General features: G+C 39.6%; 1 protein-coding gene across 1 annotated transcript; it reads right to left on the bottom strand.

The window, feature by feature from the left end:
* Positions 1-2380: 2380 nt before the first annotated feature.
* Positions 2381-11153, bottom strand: LOC146472971 (uncharacterized). Its single transcript, XM_085118875.1, has 3 exons — positions 10560-11153; positions 4812-5435; positions 2381-2713 (listed from the first exon to the last, which is right to left on the bottom strand). The coding sequence occupies exons 1-3, from the start codon at positions 11151-11153 to the stop codon at positions 2567-2569; spliced, it is 1365 nt and encodes a 454-aa protein (XP_084975001.1). The 3' UTR covers positions 2381-2566.
* Between the last annotated feature and the right edge of the window lie 1442 nt (positions 11154-12595).

The raw sequence follows: 12595 nt of genomic DNA, 5'->3' as shown, positions 1-12595 counted from the left end.
CTGTCGGTTTGAAGTGCGTGTGCACTTCAAGAATAGATTCTTTTTTTTTTTTTAATCTTTCGCGTCTCAGACAAGTATATTCGGTTGTTTCGAAACAAGAAGAACAAGCACATTCCTCTTTTCCCGCCATCTTGTTCAGAATGAAGTCCTTTGCGCATGCCAAGTCGATGGAACGCGCAGACCTCTGGGATAGATATAATTTATATAATTTATACGTAACGTATGCATTTGGTTCGGCACATGAAAAGTTCGACGTCTGAATCGAAGTCGAACTTTTGCCGTTCTATTCGACTGGCGCAGTCGAATAGAACGGCGGGTCGACCCAAATACAAATCTGTCGATCCTAACTGATTCATACGTCGATCTTTACATGCGCCGAACCAAATGATTAGGTTCGGCTCATGTAAAGTTCGACGTATGAACCGGGCCTTAGTGCAAGACTATCAATGATAACTGAGTGTATTGAGAGTTAAGCTTCAGAGGTATTTTTTAATATTACTCACCCTTCAAGGGTATATAACGAACTCCCAATATCACCAGCTCCCAGTTAGCTTGATACTTCAGTTGGTTTAGAGCACTGCACCGGCATCTCAGAGGTCATGGGTTCGAATCCCGTTCAAGCGTGAATTTTTTTGAGGCTTTCTTTTCGCAACTGCTTAAGTTGCATACTAACTGCGAGGATCTTTCTTCTATTAAATCTTCCATCCGCAGTTCAAATATATGTTTAATGTATTCATATTCAGATTAAAATATATATTTATAACAAATATTTGAACTCTATTATTCCTCAGCGTTGGTCGATATTAACACTACAAATTTTCGCTAATGCCACTGTCAACAATATGATTTAATGCATAGACTACAGATGCGTTCTGCCATTAATGCTATTCATCTGACTTGAGATTTCAGAAGAAGAAACATTATCGCGTCAGCCAAATTAATTATTTTTTGTGTGAACCAAGAAAGGAACAAATTTGTTTATTTGAAGGTCAGAAGTGAGATTTGAAAGAGTTTCTGGGCCGTCATTCCTGTATCCGCCAAAGGACAGGCACATTGCGTATGCACCAAGTGATAAACACAAGCAGACTTATCTGCGTTAAAAGTACATATGTCTTTCGAGAGCACGTAATAAAATTCACGTTCATGCAAAATGATCAAAAAATTATAACCATAGCCGGCATCTAGATTTAAAGGTTGTTAAATATATCACTTATAGTTCTTAAATTAAAAAATTAAAATAAAATAAAATAAATGAAAAGACTAATGTGCAGCTTGCTAACTCACTGGCGTCTGAGTACGGCACATGGCCAAGATAAAATTTCACTTAATCGGAAAAACTTTATTTCCAAACGAAGTGATGCGCCTTGATCCTGAATGTCTTTTAGCGCTTTTAAGAATACTCGAAAAGTGCAGTTCTATCGTATTCTTAAAAATTCCCGCGTGCTTATATAACTAATAATATAATATAATAATACTAATATAATTAATAGTGATCAGCACCATACGATCCTTTAGGCTTCGTACGAGAATTAAATGGAAAATTTTGTACTTTTGAAAGGATCAACAGGAAGGCAGTTGAGGTTTACTCAACAAAATGACTTTACAGCAAAGGAAAACAGCTAGCTTATTACGTCAACACACCGGCGAACCTGGATTTTGAGACCCGAAAGGAATGCACTTATCTCTCGATTTTGGGGGATTTTCTAGAAGTTCACACCAGAAAGGGATAAACTTATTGCTTATTTTTTTAGCTGTATACACGAATTTGAGACCATAAGGCAATGAACTTATTGCTCGATTTCTAACTATTTTCACGGATTTTGGGCCAGAAAGGGTTGCACTTATTCATCGACGTTTGGCTGTTTTCCCAATTTGAGACCAGGGAAGAATGAACATATACGTACCCCGATATTTGGCTATATAGACAAATTTGACAGCAGAAAGGATAGAACTCATCTCTCCATTATGGCTATTTCCCGAATTTTAGACCAAAAAGGTGTGAAGTGGTTCCTCGATTTTTGGCTATTTTCACGAATTGGAGGGCAGAGAGGAATGAACTTTATCTCTAGATTTTTTGGCTATTTCCACGAATTTGAGAAGAGAAGGCAGTAAACTTTTTCCTCGATTTTTGGACATTTTTATGTCATTGAAACCAAAAAAAGCTCAACTTATTGCTCGATTTTTGGGCTATTTTCGTGAAGTTGTGAACAGACAGGACAGAACTTTTAAGTTCTAATTGAAATTAGCCTTTTTCATCAACATTATCCAATAGCACTTACTCTTATTATTATTATTATTATTATTATTATTATTATTATTATTATTATTATTATTATTTTATTATTATTATTAAGCGCAGTAAAACTATCTGTATGCACAGTATCAGAAAGCAACACAGGGCGTGTAGCGCAACCTGTGAGCTAAGCGAAACTTAAAATAGCACGTGATTAAATCAATAAAATATATATACATATATATAAGTCATAGTCTAGATGTCTGAAAGTCTACAACTCATACAAATAACTATTCATGGCTGGTCTATCAATCTTGGTATAATATAACATTATCATGTTACTACTTTGAAAGTTCTTGCAATGTTCAGCGTCGCCGATAAAACCGCCTTCTGCATTCTCTCTAAGACTTGAGTAGTCTTTCGCCCAACCAGTGGTCGCACACTAATTTCTGTCCCTTTCGACCAGCTGCCTAGCACATCCATATATGTTATTTACCGGGTTGGAGGTCCGTACCGACCTAGACCGGTAAATACCTTTTTTTTTTTTTTTCTGTTTTTTTGCTTTTTTCTGCTGGGACGTTTGTAAGAGTGAAAGTTTAAGGCTGGAGGAGGAAAGTGGTGGCAAAATCCTATGAAACAAATGTAAATAGGGCATCAATTTAAGTGGCATGTTTATAGGAAGTTTAATTTTATTTTCACTCGCAAGTCACCGTGTAAAAAAAGAAAAAAACATTTAAGAGTCATTGAAATGACAATCATCTGTCAAACGTCAATAGTGGATGAATGTTGACAAGCTGCAAATGATGACACGCATGTCCAAAAGGTCTAAAAATATCGATCGAATGATTCCTCGCGAAGCGAGGTTAATAAATTTGTCGGGCCGAGCCGGCCCGAGCGGAGCTAAGCCGTGCGAATTCGAGCGAAAAATATATTTATTCCTCGCGAAGCGAGGGCCGAAGGCCCGAGCGTAGCGAGGTTAATAAATTTGTCGGGCCGAGCCGGCCCGAGTGGAGCTAAGCCGCGCGAATTCGAGCGAAAAATATATTTATATATATATATATATATATGTATGTTTATATATTTAGTTGAAGGTGTCCGCAATGACGTCAGACTGTCTGGCGTCGTCTGAAAAAAATTTGCATACATCGGAAAAAATATGCGTGCATGATCAAATTTCAACTGCAATGTTCATCAATATTCACTGATGCAGAATTATCTCTCCAGAATCTTTTCCCTTTCTTCCAGAAATCTTTTTTTGTGAAAGATTGCATTGAAGAAATTACACGTTTTGTGGCCGCGGTAAAATAATTTTCCGTGGGAAATAAATTCATCGAACACGACAGCGCTTCACGCCCGTTGTGCATTTCATCGCGTCAGAAATAGATTTTTAACCGCAAACTAGCCCGTGGAACTACGAAAAGACCATGCTCATCAAAATAGTTGCTATGTTCAGAAACCTTTTAATCTCCTCATTTGATGCTACAACACGAAAGAGGGCTTTCCACCCAGCCCTAGCTTCGCGAGGTTTTGCGAGTCACGTATTTCTAGTATATATATATGTGTATATGTTTATATCTTTGAAGGTGTCCGCACAATGACGTCAGACTGTCTGGCGTCGTCTGGAGCAAAATTTGCATACATCAACTGCAATGTTTATCAATATTCACTGGATACAGAACTATCTCTCCAGAATCTTTTCCCTTTCTTTTAGAAATCCTTTTTGTGAAAGATTGCATTAAAGAAATTACACGTTTTGTGGCCGCGGTAAATAATTTTCCGTGGGAAATAAATTCATCGAACACGGCAGCGCTGCACGCCCGTTGTACATTACGTCGCGTCACAAATAGATTTTCAACCGCAAACTAGCCCGTGGAACTACGAAAACACCATGCTCATCAAAAAAAAGATATTATGCGCCTTTTAATCTCCTCATTTGATGCTACAATACGAGTAAAGAGGGCTTTCCACCCAGCCCCAGCTTCGCGAGGTTTTGCGAGTCACGTATTTCTAGTAAAAATTATGAATGAAGACTCAAACACGGCGAAGTTTACTTTTCTTAACGGTTCGATACATGTTTAAAACGTCCCTGGATTTGTGAAAACTAATTTTCCAAAAGCAAGTTCAAGTTAATCTGAGTATGAGTAATCTGAGATGATAATGTGGCGTTTTCGCGGCTTTGACCGGGCCGAGCTTTCACCACTGCTGCAAGGCGCTGTATTGAAAGAGAAATTGAACGTGCAGCCTTCAATTTTACTGATGTTCGAACCAGCAAAAAAAACCAGTGAAGGGATTCTCGCCTGAAGAAGCTCGCTTGTCTTCTCTCGGCTCGAATGGGTGCTGCGAGGCTTTGACTGCTTGATTAAGCGGTGCATCGTTTGAAGAGAAGGGAGATTTCGTTTCGCTGCTCAGTAGCAAGGACATCTTGCGCTGTTGGTCGTCGGAAGCAGTTTTGTAGGAATCTAAGCTTTTTGAATCCTTATGTCCACTCCGCTGAGCTACATAATAAACAGGAATTTCCGCATCCATCAGCCTCGAGGATTTGAGATTGCGGCCCGCGGAGATGCTTCAGAAAAAAATAAATGATAATATTATACTGGTGCACCTCGTATCCTTTATATTGCTCCTTCAGTTCCCACCTCAAGGGACCATAGTTCATAGTTTTCTCCTCGCTCTTCTTCTCTCGATTACTAATCCATGGACAACTCATCTCTATGGCCATGACTTTCTTGCTCTCATGATTCCGACGTACCCTCGCATCGACCTGGTTGGCTTGCACCTCCTGATGATCTGCATACGTAGGTACATCCCACCACGCTTCTACTTGTTCTGACTTGTACACCGGCTTTGGCATCACTGGCGAGTGCCATGGTGTCACTTCCTCAAGAAGATCTTGGTCACGTAGGAACTCGTAGAACAGGACTTTTAAAGCCATGTTATGTCTGAGCAAATACTTGTTCTCAGCTAGTGCAGAACACCCGGCCAGAACGTGCGGGACACTTTCTTGGACGTGACCACATAGCCTACACTTCACATCTCCGGGACAACTCGTGTGTGTCTTCTTACTAGAGTATAGCTTTGTGAGCAAAAGTTGCTCGTACAGTTCAAATACACCGGCAGGGCATGATCTCCATTTATTCAGCCAACTGAAACACTCATTCTTGCACAGCTGTAAATCAGACTTCCTCCCAGTCAGCAACTTTCCCTGCCATTTTAGTTCACGTACTTCCTTCTCAAGCTTTTTCTCCACACATTCTTTCAATTACTATTATTATTATTATTATTATTATTATTATTATTATTATTATTCGTATTTATTCAATACATAATTCTCTTCAATGATGATTCAGTTGGATTCAAAACGGCTTAAGTTAACTGACGACCAAGCGTTGTATTAACTTAATATTTCAAACGTTTTCTGACGCAAAATAAGGGGTTTATGATAAACGGTTGTTGTTCTTTATACCAAAATAATTATTTTGTACGTTTTGCTCAGGAAATCTGCCAACGCTAAGTACTCGTCTAATAATTTATGAAGGGAGAATTTGCTTCAAATTTAACCTCTCGGCAGAGGGTTGTCTTGGGTAGCTGTTCTTTCACAAATTTCCACTTTGCTTAACCAAGATTTACTAGAAAAAATACATATATTTATTTTTATGTCCGCAAAAGGATATGGAGCTTATCCGGAATAAGAAACAGACTTTCAGAGGACGCTAAGAAATTAGACATTAACCACTATTTTTTTATTTTTTATTTTTATTAAGCTACCAGCATTACTCTAGGATTGCTTCATTGTCAGCTGACTGATTTTTAAATATTCCATTTCAGGTGCCAACGACTATGATTTTTTTGAAGGTGACATATTGTTGCCGAAAAGACAGCGATTGAAGCGATCCAGAATGGCCAGGACCCTTCCTCTCTCGGCGATGCACGAGGATTAACTCAAAGTCAATCAAGTAGGTGGCCTGGGGGAAGAGTCTATTACACTATTAAGTTACTAGTAAGTAGAATTTACACATCGATCATTGGCGAATAAAATTATTCCATTTTCCTGATAATGCCCATTCAAAGCAGGAAGTGGAAACAAATATTTCGTTTTATTAACATAGTTATTGGGTAATTTGACCACCGTAAAGTGATTCAAGTGCTGACGTTTCACGCTTTAGCCCTTCGTCGGAGCGAATCCAACGAGTCGAAATCTTTACACGGTGGCATAAATAACCCTATTAACTCTGTTGAATGATAACATTAAATATTCTTTTCCATTCCCCCACCGACGGAGCACTGTCAGGATTGGGGGATAAATCACACAAGTACAAATGAGTCTTTTGGTTTACACTATTTCACAATCGTATAACAGAAAATGGTTATTGTCCTTTGCGCAACTCTCGATTTTTTTCGGCTTTTTATTGAAACATATTTGCATACTTGTTTGCCCCAAGAGCTAAATGAGCTCACCAGCGGATGAACTAAACGTACAATTTCGGCTAAGAAATAAAAAAATAAAACAAAAAAAAAAAACAACCAAGAAAATAAAATTTTGATAAAATCTTGATTTACCCTCTAGCTATTTCACTCCTCCTGAGAGTGAAATAAGAGGGTATATCAATCTTCCCCAAGTCCTCCTCCTCTTCCCCCACCTTTAATGGTTTGTCTGTTATCATCTTAGGGGGAGCCAACACCTGAGTATTAGGCCTTCCTAAGGGGAGGGGGGAAGGGGTAGAAAAGTCTGATACGAACCATGAGATTTGGCCATGTTTTTATCATCAATCATGTCGTCAGTTGGAAATAGAGACATTTTTATAATAACAAATTACGGCTTTGAATATATACATTCGGTTAATTTACTGTTTTCTTTGCCTCTAGTGCGACCAATAACGTAAGATAACCAGCGCAATGAGGGAATACGAAGAGAAAACGTGCCTAAAATTTATCGAAACGTTTCCCTCAAAAGAACTACATTACCACAGGGCGAGTATAAATGAAAAAAAATTGCAAACCAGTCAGCCAATCAGAGAATGAGTACGATGTAATGCCTTCCAAATTTTTGTTCTAATTCTTAGTTGAATCTTATTTAATTTAACATGTTATCCATTAGAAAAGGTTAGCTTCCTTTGTCATTTATTTCGTTCTTTTGTGCATTGGTTTTCTTGCTCCATGTCAGTCTATGAACCTATGACCTTTCGAGTCATACTCGTATGCTATACCACCGAGCTAAAGGGGAGTCGTGGGAGCTATTAATCGGTTGCTCTGGGTGTTGGCTGCTTCGGACACAACAGAAACAGTCAATGAGGAAAAGCCAGATCGACTAACTTAAAAAACTCCGACTACAATGAGAACAACAATACCTCGTTCCTGTTCAGTTTGTAAAACTTGACAAAACGTCTTAAAACTTAAAGTTAAATAAAAATCTCCACAGACGCAACGTGCCTGAGCCATTAATATGGACTAGTAGCGTTCTATCACAAATACTGTAATGTGATTGGCCAGCGTACACAGTATCTATTCGATGAGATATAGTCTACTCGCGCAAAAGTACTTTACTAGCGGAGTTATCATTTAAACATAACATTGGACATGTAAGCGAGCAGAATGTTTCGTCTTAGGAAAATTATGTCATCCATTATTTTTTAGTTGGCTTGATCAATTTCTTTGCTCTTTGAGGGGAAATATATTTTCTAACCCCAGACAATCTGGAAACCCATTAGTCAACCAGGAACAAATTGAGGCCGAATTCAGTTATATGTGAATGTTATACTCGTCGAGATGATATGCCTTGCGTTGGTTTTCTCTCCATGTTCCTGGCACGAGCAAAGCCGCCCAGACCGTAATAAGTACGTGGATATCATCTGGGAGATCATCCCAAAAGGTAATATATTTCAGTAGAAGATGACTCAGTCAAGTTAAGCGTGTTAATCCCGTGGAGAAATATAGACAGTTCTGAGCATTACAACTTCTTTAATTGACGTTTAAAACCAGGGCCCAGTTGCTCGAAGCATGGTTAGCGCTAACCCGGGTTAAATACCATGACAACTTATAGGTTTTAATACCTCTTAGCCAATAGTTAGCGCTAACCGTGCTTCGAGCAACTCAGCCCAGGTGAATAAACAAACAGGAATCTCAAGCAACAACGACAGTAACATCAAAGGGTCGTCACTTTGAACTACTTCGCGGTTGTTCCAATCGACTGAGACCACGACCGCCTCTCATCGCTCCCCGCTACGCCCAGCGGCGATGAGAGGCATCTGTATCAGAACATCATCACTACGACTATTCCAATTCGTTCTGTTTGTTGCGGACTAAAGGCTATCCAGGAGTGTGTATACTACTTAACATCGCGCGTCGGTGCCGGAAAACGTAAGTCAGACTTTTTGCAGACCGGGGATTTTCCGGTGCTTTGGCAAAGTTATTCTAAATTTGTGAATACGCATCTTTCCTCTTGAGATAAATGGTTATGCAACACCAAGACCAAACGATTTAGCGAACGCTTGAAGGAAGAAGAAGATTAAATGATCGGCATAAACAATTTTATTTCCCGACCTTTTTTGCGTTTTCTACCGACGTATTTGTCCCTTCAAAAACGATAGGATGACGTCATACTTAAGTTTAGGCCTACCAACAGGTTATGAACTGGTTTGACAGGTTGATCAATGATGTCATGCTCTATTTTTAACTTATGGCAGTCATGGTCGGTATTACCGGATTGACAGGTTTTTGAAGTTATTTTTGGATACATGACATCATATAGTATATTACATACATACTTTATTTTATAGCTCCCCTTGGGGGGTTTTTCTGTCATACATGAAAATAAAAATAATAATAATGAAAACTATTTACATTTGGATGATAATATAGAGAGAAAGAAAAAAATACGATAATAAAAAAACGATGAATTGAAAAGATTCTTAAAAAGTCTTTTCAAAAAAAAAAACGCTACGTTTTCCCGTGTTTCTGATATGCTTCAATAAATGATTGTAGATTTTTTTGCTCCACGGAAGATGAAAGCTCTTTGGCCTTTCGGAAGCCCACACTTGGGCAGTATGAAGTCATTATTTTGCCTGGCGTTCCTTTGGTGAATTTTTGAACGGCGTTGAAATCATTCTCAAAGATAACCGGGAGTTAGGTTGTTCATTCATTTGTATGCAGTAGTCTATTTTCATTGTCCGTAAGCGTATGAAAAAGCGATTACTGCCAAGCACATTATTCACGAATTGTGAGTTTCAGTAATAATCATACATTTTCAGTAATTCTATTTTGGATGAATTTGATCGAGATTATGTGATTTTGTTGGTTATAACAGATGAAATCAGACATCAGACATTTCGATTCACGCACCGTTACTTAAGCTATTATGTTAATTAAGTTGAGCTTTGTCGGGGATTAAACAGTAAAAACAGTCTTTTGTTGTCTTTGTTTACGAATAAGAATATTACGGTTGATCGATTCCTGGCTGCTTAAATTAATTTGCATGTTATGTTTGGCGTGCACTGAAAAAATAAAACACGCTCACAATTTACTGAAAATTCTTTATTTAAATCGTTCAACAATTCAAGTACAAAGCAAAGTTCTTATGACAGCGTTAATCATCTTTATCCTCGTCATCGCTAGGGGGATAGAATGTCATTTTTGATGTCCTTTCATCCTTGTGTGTGATTGCGACACAATTTAATTAAAATTCATCCTCTTGAGAAGCCTTATATGGATGATTTCTGTGAGTTCGCCGGGATCTTCTTGAGGGACGATCATCGTCATCCAGGTAGTTTTTAAACCGAATTTTTCTTTTCTGCGTAGGTGAGGGTACTGTGGGAGGGGGTGTCAAGATGGACGAGGGAAGTGACGCTTCCGCGGGCGTCGCTTGTGTTGCGATTGGTTCTTGGGCAGCGGTCGCCTGTATAACCGTGGGAGTTTGGACAGCGGCCGCCTGTACAGTCACTGGTTCTTGATCTGGCATATGATTGCTAGAAATTTGTCTCTGTTCTTCAGAGTAGGGTGGATTTGATTCTTTGAGTCTGGAATTCAACTGTTGTTTAAACGTCAAATACTTGTTTTGCAGCTGCATGTAATGCTTTGCTCTTTCGTCATCTCCAAGGTCTGATCGTGAGAGAAGACCATCCATTGAATCTTGTGATTTCTTCATTACTGGAACTACTGGGGGAGTCATTACGTTCTGTTGTTTGAGGTACTGAAGTAGTTCCTGCGAGATATTGTCCGGTACCGCTACGTTATCAAATCGTTCTTCGCCAGGTAGAACGTTCGTTCGCAATCTACAGTTGTCTTGAGTGGTGGTTTTAAGATCAACTAGGAGATAACCAAAGTGCCTCTGTACGGCCTGCTCATAGTGATTAATAAAGAAATCGGTGTGCCTGGGATACTTTTGCTTAGCCAGGGTCAGCACTTGAAGTTTATCCCAGGGGTTCTTGAAAAGGACTAAGTAGTGACTGTTTAAGCTGATACTTCGACTGCCTTTTCCTTGATGAAATAAGTTCTGCACAATGTAAATTATGCTTAGGTTGCGATGATGGGATCCTCTTGTAAACAGGTTGACGATTCGCTTGTCTTCACCGGCATCAGCCATCTGATCATCGATCACCATTAAGTTGCGTTGGTGGATGTCAAAATAGGAGTCATGCTCTAGATTGGAAGGAATACCTCTGATAAATTCTATATTTGGCATTATTGCCATCAATTCTAGATAAGCGGGCTGCCACTGCGAATAGCACCAAACAATCCTCTCTGGTGGTAGGTTGATTGCTCTTTGAGCCTGTTGCAACAAAGATTTTACCCAGACAGTCTTTCCTGATCCGGTCAAACCAGCAACCATACAAGTAAATGGATGCACAAATTGAAACCGCTGACACTTTTCTACAGAAAACGGCATAGCTCTGAAAGGAGTGAAACCAGCATTGCGGTGTTTAGACATCACGTGTCTTTGCATACTATCTTTTCTACTAAAGGATTTTTCGCAGAAGGAACAGAACCAACTCATGTCATTTCGGCAAAGACTTAACGTAAATTGAAAACAAACGTCGAATGTGTCACGTTTATATAGAATTAACCCCTATTGTTTTCGCCACCACCCCCACCTCTACCACCACATTTCTATTGTTTTCCTCCACCACCGCCACCGCCCCTCCTCCACCCCCACGTTTCTATTGTTTTAACTCCACCACCACCACATTTCTATTGTTTTCCCTCCACCACCGCCACCGCCCCCACCTCCACCACCACGTTGCTATTGTTTTAACTCCTCCACCACCACTACCACATTTCTATTGTTTTAACTCAACCACCACCACCACCACCACGTTTCTATTGTTTTCCCTCCACCACCACGTTTCTATTGTTTTTCCCTCCAGCACCTCCTCCTTCTCCTCAAGTCTATTACTTCCCCCACATCCTACACAATAAAAGGGGAACTTACTTTCTTAAACTCATTCCATGATCATGTCTCGCGTTGTAAAGAACAACCGGGGTTTCCTTCAGCTCCTTTCTGATTGCCCTTCCAAGCAGCGTCATTTTCTCTTGAGAACAGCTACTCCACAACAGTTGCATGCGTTATTGCAAGTTATTTATAATGTTCTTACAGAAAACATACCAGTGTCTGAAGAAGTTAGGGCCATATTGCGTTCGCATAAGGATGCTCTTCTAAATCTTGCTCAGCGAAATGTTCCTTACAAGACAAAGAAACGCATCCTTGTGCAAGAGGGCAGTGGGTTTATACAAGAATTACTGACCCCTGCAATTAGTAGCTTGGGGTATCTTATGTTATAAAAGAGACCGTGGATTCTGAAATTTGGTCATTTGTGTCCCTCTTTTAACGAGTGCTGGTCGATATGAAAAGAAAGATGGATTGGGATAAAGAGAAGGAAAGTGAAATGGAGGATTACTCAACCTCTGATGAGGAAAGTGACGAAGAAGAACCCCGGATAAAAGATGTCTTGAACAACCTTTCCAACGCCGTTTCCAGAAAGCACGCTTCTGAACTATTGCGTAGTATGACTGCTTCTAAAAATATCTTGTTCTGGACACCTAGTGGACTGTTACTCCGAAACCAGCGCGCAATACCAGTAACAAACATCTCAGAGCTGGTCGAGTATGTGTTACTCCCTCATAACGAAGATGTCGCCAAACCCCGTGCGCTCAATACTTTCCTAGATGGACTAGCAGAGCTCGGAGTGAATAAGCGACTGATCAAAAATAAAAAACTTCTAAGCGATTTGTTAGAAAAAGAAAGAGGATACCAGGATAAAGAGGACGAATCAGGTGATGAGGCTAATGATGAAAACTTGTCGGACAGCAGTGAAGAGGAAGAAACCAGTTCTGAAAATAGCCAACCTGAAGAGTCTCATAACAGTGGCCTGG

Source organism: Pavona decussata, unplaced genomic scaffold (assembly GCF_977016875.1).
Source record: "Pavona decussata unplaced genomic scaffold, jaPavDecu1.1 SCAFFOLD_95, whole genome shotgun sequence".
Lineage (NCBI taxonomy): Eukaryota > Metazoa > Cnidaria > Anthozoa > Scleractinia > Agariciidae > Pavona > Pavona decussata.
Note: the sequence above shows the minus strand (reverse complement) of the source record. Positions and strands in the feature narration are given on the sequence as shown.

Coding starts and splice junctions, on each gene's coding strand:
- LOC146472971 (XM_085118875.1), bottom strand. CDS start 11,153: ATGTCTAAACACCGCAATGCTGGTTTCACTCCTTTCAGAGCTATGCCG. Junction 5,436..10,559: donor TTAATCACTATGAGCAGGCC/GTACAGAGGCAC, acceptor CTAAAATGGCAG/GGAAAGTTGCTGACTGGGAG. Junction 2,714..4,811: donor ACCAGTATAATATTATCATT/TATTTTTTTCTG, acceptor ATAACATATATG/GATGTGCTAGGCAGCTGGTC.